Raw genomic sequence first — 15,032 nt, 5'->3', positions numbered from 1 at the left:
AAAAGGGCTTTAATCTTCCCACAGAAGGTATACCTGTACTTCACTAGCAAAACATTGCTATCCTCCTCCTGTAGAAACTTTGACTGGAGACATCTCAAGATATCATTTTCTGGCACAGTATTAAAAAAAGAGAGATGAAGCTTACCTACCTTCACAGAAGATATGCTCTTCTACCAGAAATGTAAATTAATTACTAATCTGTGGTCCTCTCATCTCCCTATGTTTTCTTAAGTATTCTAAACACCTCCAAAAACTAACTATAAAACTCAACCAGATCAAAACATCCAAGGAATATTTCACAACTGAGTTCATTGCTACATTTAACATTTCTCTTCTTTACTGTTTTTTTGTTTCAAGTGCAATAATTTAAACTCCTCCAAATTACATTTTACCCACATTTTATTAATATCTGCTTCTTGGTTGCCTTATACTGTTCCCTTTTAAGACCTAAGAATACGGTTCAGTAGCATCTCTAAATAACCATTAACTTAAAAGCAGGAACTGTTTCTTTCCAAAGAATCTTGTTAATATTGCTGGCTATTATTTCATCTGCTTACATGCACACTTGTCATTTTGGTAAAATAAAACCATGAACTGTTGAGTTAGAAAGAATCATGTAAAAATATTTTCATTAGAATAAAAAAAAAAATTCCACATTTTAGTAAAAAAGCAACTTTTTTGTCAATAACAGTATTCATTAGTATTCTGTCAAGGGTTCTGCATTTACTCTTCCCTACAGCAATTGTTAAACGCTGGATCTCAGCTACAATCCATCTTCCCTCTCCAAATACTGCAGAAGAGTTGGTAAAACATTTTACAATTTCTCATTCAAAAGAATTGATTTTATTTATATAATGAATATTATTTTAATACCTAAGTACTCTCTAGAGAAACTGCATCTGCTGCACTTAGGCTTCATAGACTTCATGGTGGCTTTTCCTTTTCTTCGATGTAAGGAAAGGGTGAAAACGTATCTGTATATGTGTACGGCAAATACATTATACACTTGTGGAAGGAAATTGCACTGTAAATTAATTATTGTTTTGAAGAAGTTTGATCTACCCTTCTGGTCAGGCTTCTGTGTACTTACCTTTAATTTTGTTGTTGGTGGTGGGTTTTTATTTTATTTTTTTCTAATAGAAAAGCACAACTATTCTGGTACATTAAAGACAAAAATATAATAATCAATTCAGCGAGATCCTGATTAGGATCTGGAGAAGATTCTACTCTGAAGAACAGCATTAATCCTAAACCGTTAGCAGACACTGCCAAGCAACCAGTGCTGCTATATGAACACAGCTGTAATGATTTGTGGCAAAAGCTATGACATTATGCAGAAAATAAAACCAGTTATTGCTTTCGACTTCATTCTAGTCTGCAAAATACACAGATCACTATGTCTACATTCTCACAGAATAAATCATGGCAAAGATCCAAACAGCATTTGGATCACTGGTATCAATCTGGTCTCAGTGAGAAGTCAGAAATCTCCATTGCTATGGCTGCAAACTCCTCTGAGTACAGAGACTCCTTTCCTGAAGACAGTGAGATACTGATTTGATTGAATCTGGGGAAATTGAGCTACAATGTCATCTCTGGCTTTGGGCATAGGTAGTTGCTCAAATACTTCTTTAAGATTTCGATACACACTATTTAGTGCTTCCCTTTTAGCAGGGTAAGTGTAGTAGTTAAACCTACTGAGTCTTGCTCACATGCATTCTCCTCTGAAAGAACATTTCATACTCACGTGAAAAAAAAAAAAAAAGGGGGAATTCTTTGCAGAATTTACTGTTTCTGTTTTAGTTGTGGCTCTGCTAACAATAGTTTTGGAGCTGGAAGGGGACAGAATGTTCTCGATTTCTGTTAATGCTGCAGTGTAGTCCCTACTCTCAACAAACAGTTGGATGAATACAGATGTCATTTTTGACAACCCTTACTTTCTTACCCACACACTTCATCTCCCATTACTTTCAGCCACCCTGGGCAACCTTCCTGGTTGTTGTAGTGGGATGTTACGTGACCCTAGAATTTATAACTACCAAGGACTACACTGTTCTACAATTTCATCATGACATCGAGGTCTTCATTAGTTAAAGTGAATTCCTCGGATTTGCTGGAAACTTAAGAACAGATTTAAGCATGCTTCCAAGCAATGTCCAAACTTCAGTTGAAATTATTGTCTTAGAAAATGAAAACTCTTTTTCAAAGAAAGTACAGTATGTCATGTATACAGAGACCAAAGAAAAACCTCAGTATATAATAAGAATAACACTTCCTTCCACCTGTGCTTAGTTTACAGTACAACAGCTTCCAATACAATCCTTTTGGGTTTTATTAAATGCTTGTCTATTAGAATGAAGGCCTTAATGTACTTATCTAAGAGCTTCAGTGCCAGCATGCAAGCTTTAAAAGAAATGCAAGTAGCTATGGTCATGTTACCCTTTTTCTGGGTGTACCGCAATAGATCTTGGCTGGTCCAAACCCTGGGATATAATTACATATCGGAATGAGCCGTTGAGCCTGGCAACTTCAATTAAGTTGAAGCCATGATCCGTCCAATATATGTTACCTAGGAAAAATACCTTGAAGTTACTGGAAAAAGAAAAGACTACTTGAAAAGTGTTTAAATCTTAAGCGCATATGTTAGGACCAGAAACTAACTGCTGTATTTTAACTTATATATCTTATAATTGTAATTTCCAGTCTTCTTGAGCCTTCTGCTTTAAAAATAAACTTATATTCATTGTTGTCACCATTGAGACAGTCCATCTAAGAAAGTGTCCCAGATACTTAAATATTTTTTTTTGTCTGTAGTAAAACTGCAAAAAACAGTGGTGGTATCTTCAAAGAAAAATATCTAGACATTTGGAATATTAGAAATCAGAGCTGAAAGCAAACCAAGTTATTTAGTCTTGAGCTGAAGACACAAGAGTGTACTGTCAGAAATCATGACAATTCCTGAAGCAGGTAAAGACCTACCTGCTATCCAGTCCACTGCAATGCCTTCAACTCTTCCCAAACCATTTGTAACAATGTCTTCTTTCCATGTTTGGTCTCGTTTAGATCTGCTAATTTTGTTGAAGCCCATATCTGTCCAATAGATTGTATCATTTCCTATAAAATACACAGCAATGACTCTTAGATTAATTCAGTTGCTTCAGTCCAAGTATCTACATCAGTAACTGTAAAAAATGACAATTATAACTTTATTAATTTGTCTCAGAGTAAACAGAAGAATGGTATCAAAACTATAATCTTCAATTCCTCATTCTTTTTCCTTTTGGTTTTATTTTATTTAAAATAATTGGATCAGGATTCTAGGTTTTCTACTGGTTGTATAGTACTGCACATAGAACACAACAGGGTCATGACAACAGATGGAAGCTACTACCCCTGTTAAAAGTCACAATAAATATGTTGTCTTTTTTTTTTTTTCCTAATGGGATAAATGTTTGAAAAACATATTATTCTGGTTATTAATCACCATTCCAAAATATTTAGGGGTCTGAAAAACTACAGTGTAAAACTGCCTGTACAGTCTTTTCCTTCAGTAACCATACAGATTGAACTTTGCCGGTATAAAAAAAATTTAACTAGAAAAAAAAAGTGTGACCTTTGAGACAGATATACTGATAAAAGAATAAAAAATTTACTCTATTCACAATTAATATTTTAAATGTCCTGACAAGCTTTCACTAAGAGACTTTTTTTGTGGTTTAAGATATTTCAGGTGTCTTCCCTGCCATTCTGCTGCAGTTGGCTGTCCATAAGGCAGAAGAGAGGGACCACTACATAGTTTTAAAATACAAGTCTATTTCCACTGACCATTTAAACTTGTCAGTCAGGCTGAGAATTTAGAGTGGCCAAAGCACAGATATACAATTTGTTGCCACAAAGTGCCCTTGATAAAGAGATGGGGCAAACAAAGTGATGACATCCCTGAAGCAGAATTCTATATATTTGCATTGATAGAGCTCTGAGTTACCAACGCAGATATGCTGCAAGCCACGTTCTGGTTTCAAAGTCATCAGCTGGGGACCTCCTGAGTGAGCTACTTTGTCTAGGAAAGACATTGCCCAGAGATAAATAATATTTTTTCCTTCTTTATTTTTTGATACTTTATATACTGCTTTTAATTCCATAAGAGACAGTGTGTGTATATATTTATATAATATATATTTAGATAAATACATTGCATCTATAAATAATAAAAACTTTTATATAGCTGTATATATAGACGCACATATGCACATGTATATGTGTGTGTGTAAAGAGAAAACCAAAACTTACACAGATAACAGTCAATTCCAAGACCAAACTGGTTTGGTAAGCTCAAGAACCCTAGCGACACCACCAATAAAACAAAAGACAAATTCTGACTTCAAGTATCCCAAACATATAGTTTGATTATCACCTATGGGAGCCATGTATTGTGCTACTTTTTTCAAATGAGTATGAAAATTACACAGACCTTAATCCTAGTTGCACATACATTCAACAGTAAGATACTGATCTTTTATTGTGTGCAAGTGTATGCCAAACACCCTTCACTAGAATATAACATATACAAAATCACTACAAAATCTTATCTGAAAGTACATAGTTAATAAAAAAGAAATTCTATCTATTCTGATTACCAACTGGATAAGCCATTCTACAAGTGAATTTTATGTATTTCGTATTCCAGTTTAAGTCATCTCCATAAAAATAACCCATTTTGTATTCATACTATGACTATTTAAGTCAGCCACAGGAGCAAGAATCCACATAACAGCTTAGAAACTGTTATAAGAACACAGAGATCTCCATGGTTTCACGTCCATGACTAAATCTCAACGTATATAGCACAGCTGACTTTGTAGTACTGTTTCCTTAAAATAGTGTTTTTCAGTAATCCAAAAATTCAGACAACTGAATTACCTGGATTTGCTTCCAGATAATCACATGTTAAAGAGATAAAACCAATTAAAAAAAAAAAATCATATTTCTCTTTAAGTATATCATTATACACAAAAACCATTAAAAGATTACCTAAATTACTTATTTACTTTCTGTAAAATGCAGTAGTTTACAAAAAAGCTTCGTTTTGTTAATGATCAACATTTCCCTTAATACACAATATACTTGAATATAAATAGGTAGAAAGCAACTAATGGTTATACACAAGTACAAAAAAGGACGCTGAGATGGGCAGACGTAACTTCAGAGATATAAAAATACGTCCCAATTATAAAGGAGAACACATTTTCAAGACAAATATTACAGGGAATACTATTTTAACATCAGCCAAATTGGATTTTTATTTAGTTGGTAGTGTTCCTGTAAAATGACCAGAATTTTTAAGCAGAACCTCTCTGCTCTACAAACAAATATTATGTAAGTAGTTTTGGGACTGGAACCAAGCAGGGAAACTCGTGTAATATTTGCTGTGTTGGAGGAAGTTCACAAAGCACACACAGTTCACTTCTTCTAGAAAGTGTCCTTAAAAGTAAATGCTAACAGCTTGAATATGTAAAGATAATAATTACTCAACCATACACTGATATTAAATCTCAGCTAAGACATCATTTCTTTAAAATTAACATGTTCTTTTACAGTCCTATGCCTCACTTGCCTACATTTGTATCCTGAATTAAATATTCATTAAACTTAGTTGTAAAACACGTTGACAATGACATTTGACATAATTGTTCAAAGATGCTCCAAGGAAAAATATATTATTTTTTTTTTTCCTGAAGTACTGGTAAAGGTTATTTATTCACAGCAATGCAAACCTTTTCAGTCACTATGTTCCATACATTACATTGGACAATAGTTTTGATTTTTCAGGTACTTCATGACACCTTAAGAAAAGAAAAAAAAAATAATATTCTTTTGCTGTACAGACTGAAAATACCCAAGGAAGTAGTTGTCACCAAACTAATGAAGATAACACCATAGCATTTGCTGAGTTTCAGTGTACGCTTGGATACAGATGGTATGATCAAATGAGAAATCCCCTCTCACTTTATGGAAATAGCAATTTTTATGGGTTCCTTTCTGTTAATCATAGAATCATAGAATGGTTTAAGTTGGAAAGGACCTTGAAGGTCATCGAGTTTCAACCTGCCTGCCATGGGCAGGGACACCTCTCACTAGACCAGGTTGCCCAAGGCCCAATTTAATCGAAGTTCTCTGTATCTCAATAAAACATGGAGTAACATTCTCAGCAGGACTCAACGACTGAAGACCCATGCCATGCAGAACAAGCTAACAGGAATTCAGATTAAGTAACTGGCCTTTACTTTGCTGTAGTCTGTTCACTCATAAAAGTGGGGGACGTTTTCACAGACCTGCGTGTCAATGCTGTTTCTGTCAGGTAGCACTATTGATATTATAATTGCACAAACCTGTTTTATTTCCCCAATTACTCTGAAAAATAACAGACGTGAAGACAAAAACTCCATTCAGCATCCGGTTTCTGAAGTCAGTTCTGGCATTAGACAGATGGAAAGAAGGTTTATACCCAATTTGGAGCCTTCAGTATCTATTTACCTATTCTATTGCTGGAGTGTGAAGAGAAGAGAATTACTACCTACAAATGACAGTTGCCACAAAATGGGAAACAACTGTCCGCAACTGTATGCAGCTTCTACAAGCATTTTGCTAAGTGGTGAGCATTAGTAACCATGGCCTCACGTTGACGCCTGCAGTCCGCAGGCAGCTTATCAGCAAACACTGAAAGTTAATTCCATTTAACACATTAGTATTTTGCCAATAAAATCCTGTAACTCAAAATTCAACATACACAATATGTGCTGAATATTACTGCTTTTGTCAGGCCTTGTCAGCTTAGTCTGTAAATGTTTAAAATGCTTATGTCAACAAAGAGAGTAAAATCTGCTCCTCCCACCTATACACCCCTCTACATACACCACAGGTACCAGTGCCTGGAGGCACAATGACAGTGTGAGTAAGAGGGTGAAAGAAAATGGAGACAAAGTGTGGAAAAATATGTGACACAACACCTCTGGGTTCCCAGCTCCCACCAAGTTCAGCAAATCTCGGTGAGGGACTGGGAAGACTCTGCTTTCCACAGAGGCAAAATCTTGCAAATCTTAAGCTGTTTCCGAGATGAACTACTGCAGAACTGAAAAGGGCTCAGCAATAGCACTATTCTTTCAAAAATATCAACAGTTTTAGCTATTACTCCACCCTTATGGAGGCTTTTCAGCACAAAGGAAAACATCCATGTAACCGCTATGCATTGTGCTTTAAAAAGACAGAAATGCTACTACTCATTGAGTAGTTTGTGCCCTCTAAGTCCGTAGGAGTTAAAGTAGTGTCTCCTGACGAACAGGATCACTTCCTCGGAGACTGTCCTGGTTTCAGCTGGGATAGAGTTAATTTTCTTCCTAGTAGCTGCTGCATTTTGGACTTATTAGTTTTACCCATCAATTTGAAGACCATCATTCTGCAAATAAACACATTCTCATTTCTTCAACACTTAGAATGCCCCTGTCATCTCAAATACAGTAGTGTTTCTCTGCTGTGAAGATTCTCCTCCAACCAGACCAAGCTTAAGTGTAGAGTACCTCCCACCATGTGAAATAATGACTTCAACAAATGCAAACCAGATACTAAGGTAAGAAGTATGATGAGCTTCCCGGAATAATGTTGAGAGGAACAAACAATGCCATTATCTTTAACAATACAGAAATGAATGACTACTAGGATCGCACCCAGTTTTATAAACCTATGTCTTAAATAACACTGGCAATCGCTCTCCCCAACAACCTCTAAAAATGTTCAAAGCTCAAAACTGCTCTTGTAGTTCTTTTACGAGAATTTAGAAGTACAAAGACATAGGGAGAGAAAAGGTGCATTTATCTTCTCTCTTTCACGTCTGCAAAAAATATTGCTGTAAGTCTTTTAACTATGATACACTATACTATATCTTAATGCATTTTAGCCACTCTGCAAACCTAAATATTACTGAGAGTAGATAAGAATTTGGGAATGTTTCACAATTAAGAATGAAATGCAAGCAATAGTCACTAAATGAAAACAAAACAAAACAAGATGAATTCTGGAAGTATCTCCACTTGCCTTCTGAATCATATTTGATGACCAAAGGTTTTAGTAATGAATTCCAAAAATTCAAGGTAAGGTATCAAAATGAGAAAAACAACTTCTTTTTAAGCTGAAATGCTGTTGAAAGCTGAACTTTTCAATAACACAGTATCCCCTTGCGATTTCCCTGCTACAGAAGATTCACGTTCATGTTAAGCAATTCATTTGTCACTGTCAATCTTATTCATGTTCCTTGTACTGATCATCACACAAGTGGCGAACCTCACTTGATTTCATGCTTCCTCAAATCTCATTTTTCCAAAAAGCTAAAATTTAGTACATGTATCTTATTCTTCCAAAATATTAATTTCATATTGGCTAGTGAAGTCCAAACAAAGGTCTCTAAAGTAGGAGCTATCATATCCTATAAATAGACTATGCTAAAAAAAAATCCCCAAACCAAAGAAAACACGAGATGCAAAATCCCCAGTAAGATCCTAGTATTGGTATTTTAGAATGAAAAGGTGGAATTTCAGATTTCTGTATTGCATGTCATAACTTTGTAAAGCTTGCAAGACTTGAATTCAAAAATGGTACTTTTTAAGGTAAATATACTACAACAAAAAATATAATCCCTGGAAAACCCAATCGCTTTGTCTTAGTACTCTCTGTCATGAACACACGTAGCTACTACTTCTCTATCATCCTGTATCTTTCCAGGAATAGATGAAATCAGCTGTATCATGGTCTTTCCCATCTAAGACATGTGTATAAAGGCACTGGCTTTTAAGTGATTTTTATGTCTCAGTAGACTATGACTGAACTATACCTACGATGTAATGAAAGGTCTAAACATTAGCGGTCACCAATTTGAAAGCAAAATATATAAGTATGAGGGCACTGTAAAATGTTGAGTGAACTTGGAATTTTGCTAGGCAAAGCAGAGGTGCAAGAGCATCAGTGAAGAACGCAGGCCAAAGGAAGAGAAGACTTCAATGAATTTAACTCCTAACCTGTTAATAAAAGGTTAGTGATACTTGTGCGATGAAGTAGTCAACAAGCAGAAAAAGGTCTGTTTTTAATATGAAGACATATATTAACATATACTTAAGTAAAAACTTAGGCTCTCTCAGTGCTGAATTCCCAGGCAGAATTTATTTCGAAATGAAAAACAATGGAGTACAACAAAATGGTCATATGTTTCAGGAATCCAAAGTCCATAGGTATATAATGTAGGTAACTTAAAATTTTATTTCTAAACCGCTCATTTGTAAACTCAATGGGTAACAAAAACAGCTCATGAGAAAATCAGTTCAGAAGGAAGGCTGGTCAAAGAGCTAATGGGTTAAAAATATGGAGATGTAAGATGTTTTCAGGTCACTACTTGGTCACAGATGTCTCATTTTCTGTAAATTAACCAAAAATTCCTAATGTCTTTGAAGATATTCAGACACCTTTTAGTACCAGTGGGAGATGTATGCAGTTACTTTTCGGGACTGATCCTTCATTCCTTTCCATCTTCTTTCACATACATGCAAACCAGAAACCTCCTAATTTCATAGGGAATTTTTGATGCTACCTAAAGTGAAAACCATTTTCTATTTATACACCAGTGAAAAGGTATGTAGTGTACTTAAGATAGAAATGGTTGTTCTTCAGGCTGTTAGAGCATCTGCTTCTAAAAGGAAGAAACACATACCAAGTTGGCTTGTAGGCTGCAGTGAAGTGGCTGAGCTTTGCTGGACAAAAAGAAAACTATCCCACTCAGCTGTCAAACCCACCTGCTAAGTACAATATGTATGACTAAGACAATTCAGTAGAAAAAATGTCATGCCAGGAACAAGCTTTTTTCTACGAAAAAGGAACTAATAAAACCTCCTTTCCTACAGATTTGTGACTACCTTCTGTAAAACCACCAGTTTCCTACTCAAGATCTCAGTGATGTCTCCACTGAAAACCAGTGGATAGTGCTGCTAATTTGATCTACACATACATAATACATGCTTTTCTATTTACTGTAAATAATAAATAGCTAGAGGTTAACACTGTAACACACAATCAACTTTAAATATAGTTGTAAATACTTAGAAGGTTTGAAAACTGGGGGCTTATTTCATTTATAATAGTGTACAATATTTACCATACATACAATAAACCATACATAATATTTACCTGCATGGAAGTCTATGCCGACAGCAAATGAAGTTCCAGATATAGGCATTAAAGCATCCATTTTATCATTTGGATCAAGAGGAATTCCTCTAATTCCTTCATGAACAGAATACATAAGAAATGATTCAATACCTATGGGAAAAATAAAATAGCCAATGAGAGCAAAGTGGAGACTTCCCCAATTAACAAGACTTGAGGAATTAACAAGCACTAGACATAGTTTTCCAATACTGCTCCATAGTTTTCCAGAATGATAACTCCATTTCTTTGAAAAAGCATCCATGAATTGCTGTGGTGTATTTCTAATTAAATGATAAATACAGTTTCATAAAGAGAAAGGAATCACTATCCATTTCAATCTTCACCTTATAATTAAGTAATTAGTGGTAATGAAAATTAAAACTTAAGAAGAAAATGTTTTGAATTATGAAAAATTTAAGAATACTTTCAGTCCACATCTGCACTTTCTGTACTTATTCAGCAAGAGACAATTTTTGAAGAACTTTCGGAAAGCAGGACTCAAGACTGAATTGTCTTTTGAGGCATGGGATTTATCTCATCTCATTTAGTCATGCACACTTCCTTTATAGACAATAGAGAGAAAGACATAGTTTTAGTGAACAATGCAGCTGATTCATTTTAAATGTCTGCTTTTGTGTTAGATTAATCACACCCCAGATGCACCTATTTCTATTAAGTAGGAAGAAAATCAACTGTGCAGAGTTCTTGCTATGTAGTCATTCCCAGTTGAGATGAATCACACCTAATTGTTGACCACCAAAATTAGAACAAATACTTTGTTGTCCTAATCTGCTTACATATCAGAACACTCCTAAATTTAAGGGAAATTACGCAGCGTGACAATACATAACTGGTATTATTGAAGAATTTTAACTACCATACACAAAAAGAGCTCTTTTTTCTTCACACCAATTCTTGGAAAATTTCTTTCTTTGTAAAGAGCTAGCTAGTAGGAGACCCTAAGAATATGGACTAAAAAGGTTCAGGTAGAGAATTACAAAGTTTTCTCAAAAGCAAGAAGAAATCTAGCTAGCAAATGAAAAGAACAATGCCAAGAAAGCATATGTGTACAGAACAGTACTTGTCAGTTTTTCTCCATGAATTTTCAAGATAGAATAAAAATCTTTTCGACTCATGACCTCTTTTTAACTGAAGAAAAGTTTAATCATAAGAAGCTGTTATGATCTAGAAAGTAGTATAATTAGACATAAAGGAGGAATACATTTCAAATACACAACACCCACCTGTTTTACCTTAACCCACAACTGAAAGTTATAAATATCTGAAGAAGTAATTGTAAAAGTAAAAATTACTACTTTTAAAAGAAATAAAAAACATTAAGAACATGCTATTAAGTCACATATGAAAAGCACTGAAGTAGAAAAGCCACATTGACGTTGCTTAATTCTGCTTCCATGTGTACTCTACTATAAGGTAGCAATCCCTCATAGGAATAAATAATATTAAACTTATACAACTACAAAGTACCTTGCCCATAAGGCCGTTTTGTATTATTCAAGGAAAAAAATAAGACTTCGGATGTAAGCTATGTTTTGATTTTTTCCTGCTCAATTGGACAAATGATTAAAAAAAAAAAAAAAAATCAGACCTTACTTTATATTTAGGGTAACACAATAGGATAAGATACCCAACCTTTCAGATACTGTAGCCTATAATTTCATTTAAAGATAAGGTATATGACCTTGAACAAATATGTACTGCCATTCATGATAGCTCAGATGGTTTGCTTTTCTGCCTATATTAAAAAAACCCACAAAAAATATATTCCTCAGAGTTTCCACAAAAAGCTATGCAGATATAAAGAAAGAAATTAAAAGCTAAATTTAAGTCTGTCCTAACCACAACAGTCATCTCTCTGTTACTGCTTTAATCAAGCATATTAAGTATGGCTATTTAACTTGAAATTATTAAAGACAGTTTATTTGGTCATTACGGCGTTTCCATAAAACTGAGTTAAAATAAATATGAAAAGCCATTTCACCTTTGCATGCCATGCGGTTTTTTTGAAGGTTGTAGCCTACTGTACACACACAAGTTCTGGTGGTTTCTGACGTTGGTAAACAAAGCTGGGAGCATCCACCATTATTTAACTGACAGGAATTGCTACCTATAACACGATGGGAGAAGACACAAGAGGAATCAAAATCTGAACAGTGCAATCCTGACTAAAAACAAGTGTTGACATAAATTTATTAATATTACCAAAACCAAATTTTGTTCAGCTAACTTCTCTGAAAATTTGAGATATGCATAAAATATTTCAGGTAAGCTACTAGTCATAGATTCTTCCATGCTTCACTCTTACAGCATTTTATCTGTGCACTTAGAGTAAGGGGTTTTTTCCTCAGAATATTTTTTTTTAAATAACTCAGTTTTCTGAATTAGAAACTGCTATTTTAAAGTAAAAGCATATGATAAAACTGAAAATACTACATTACTTTTGTGAGTAGCAACGCTGAAATCTCACTGATGTTAGTCTAGAAAGCGTATCTTATTCTAGACCATGAGCAAATCATTAATCATACTGTATTCATTCATCAAATTTTATATTAACCTCGTATCTGCATGAACCACTATTGGTTTAGCATATTTAAGATACGCTCCAATGTGATCTCACAGATCCATGCTCCTACTTCTTAATTAAAACAATATTTACTTTTAAGTAATAGATAAACACTTTTTAATAAGATTTATAATAAACATTATACACAGCACAATAAACACATCTCAGAAATTTGAAGCTTCACGAAGAAACATTTAAGTCTACTAAGACGTTCGAGGAATTAGTTAATTACAAGTTACCAAGTCTTTATGAATCAGAACACTTCTTGTCACATTTATTTTTGCATTCCTAATTTTGAAGTAGAAAGCATTTCTTCATGTAAAAATCATAGATGTTTTCTAATGATCCAACCACCCAACTGGAAAAGACAGGTGAGGTTTCAAAGCCTCAGGTATCCTCAAAGGGAAAAATTGTAGAGTAAAGAAAGCGAAAAAAAAAAAAAATCTAGGACATCAAATTTGTATACAAGTCTACAAAGAAATCTGTAAGTGCCCTCATCACATTTGCTCTTGTGTCATTTTGATTTAATGAAATGAAAGATGCATACAAAATATGCAAAGATTCTTTAAAAAAAAATCGTGCAAGTGTAAAGCTGAATCCCATCTACACTGTTTAATTTTTATATCCTTTTGGATATAAGAATTATATCCAACCTTACATTGCTCGGTCAAATATAGATCAGCAAGGTGACATTTCATTACACAACTTCAGGGCTCTCATTACGGTTAAAGTTCAGTAATACAAAAAGAACTGTTCCTTTTCTTGACTTTTTTACAGTGGAAGATGCATATTAATGCCATAGACCCCAGATATTGCTAACACGTGGGAACTCACGAGGCCATCTGTACGTCTCCGTGGCAGGGAGTTCAAGCATTTTCAAATGACAGAAACATTACTGAATACCTAAATGTTTATTACTTACTGTTCCACCACATTTAAAACTAAGGGCAAGACTGGCCAAGCACCTTTGGTGTTTCCTAGATTAGGTAAAATGGTAAGTGTTCCCAGAAGTGCTCAATATGGAACTGACTTAATGTACTCTGTACATATAATACTTATTGTCCATCAGACAGCTTAGCTCCATCCTGTGTTCATTTGGAAGCTTCTCTGCAGAATTAAATCATTTGTTTCATGTAGACCCCCTCCTCGTCACTTTCAGTGCAACCATCAACACTTTGAAAGTAGCTGGAATCAGAAATAATCTCTTTCTAATGAATTTCCCAAATGTCTTCATCACTGATCTTCAAATTCATAAAACTGTGTGCATGACCCCAAATTACAATTTTTCGTATTATCTTAGCTCCCCCTTTGCCAACTACGTTTTGGCAGTATTAGCAATATTCCCCCATTTTTCTGCTATCCCACCTTTGGTTTATGCTACTGTCATTTCTGTCAATTTAGATGAATTAAACTGTCTTAAAATAAATAGATAATTAGGAATATTAATGAACTCTCTCATAATACTTCACTTCTTAAAATTCAATGATTTGAGATGAGGTTCACATACTGATTTTTTTTTTTTTTACTAAAAATGTTAAACTTAGATTGCCTCAAACTTCACTGTAGTGTAAACTTCAAAAAACATGATAAATCAAAATATATCAGGCAGATATTCTACATCAGTTATCCTATTATATTCAGTAATCTATTAAATTAAAAAAATATTTTATATTATTTTATCCCTGAATTACAAGGAAAAACATATTCTTTTGTTCTAGCCATGTTTGGAGAGTAACATGGGAAAAGATAATAGGCAATCTAAGAGCTAAACATGCTTAAAATCTTACATACCTTGCTGTGATGCTTTATCATACACTTTCATATGTACAACACCTGAAGTTTTGTTTCGCAGGACAGTTGGGTTTCTTCCATCTTTTTTGTTACAGGTACCAATCTGAGCTAAGTTCTGGTCAGCCCACCAAAGCTTTTTATCTGTAAAATTTTCAAATTTTAAAAATTAAGAGGATTACTATCAAATTACATATGCTTGAAACCTAAGGTGGGAAAAAGATTTTGAGGTTAATCTTCAGACTAATTTTAAGGAAAATTGCTCAAAGAATAAATAATGTATTTTTCTTATTTTAAACACAGAAATTTTGGATTTATAAATGCACTTTTCTCTCTTTAGTGATAGGTTTTCACATATTTTTAAGTGGAAAAAATGAATTCCCAACTTATAACTGGAAGTTACAAAACCTTATTC

General features: G+C 34.2%; 1 protein-coding gene across 1 annotated transcript in view; it reads right to left on the bottom strand.

Annotated features, from left to right (window-relative positions):
• The window catches only part of LRP1B (low density lipoprotein receptor-related protein 1B), a 615,617-nt gene that overhangs the window by 186,496 nt on the left and 414,089 nt on the right, over positions 1-15,032 (bottom strand). Inside the window, exons 34-38 of the mRNA XM_009891709.1 lie at positions 14,621-14,761; positions 12,248-12,373; positions 10,225-10,356; positions 2,980-3,114; positions 2,440-2,569 (exon numbers count right to left, since the gene is read on the bottom strand). Coding sequence (XP_009890011.1) covers positions 2,440-2,569; positions 2,980-3,114; positions 10,225-10,356; positions 12,248-12,373; positions 14,621-14,761 — 664 coding nt within the window. The remainder of the gene's footprint in view (positions 1-2,439; positions 2,570-2,979; positions 3,115-10,224; positions 10,357-12,247; positions 12,374-14,620; positions 14,762-15,032) is intronic.

Source organism: Charadrius vociferus, unplaced genomic scaffold, assembly GCF_000708025.1.
Source record: "Charadrius vociferus isolate BGI_N301 unplaced genomic scaffold, ASM70802v2 scaffold109, whole genome shotgun sequence".
Classification (NCBI taxonomy): domain Eukaryota; kingdom Metazoa; phylum Chordata; class Aves; order Charadriiformes; family Charadriidae; genus Charadrius; species Charadrius vociferus.
Note: the sequence above shows the minus strand (reverse complement) of the source record. Positions and strands in the feature narration are given on the sequence as shown.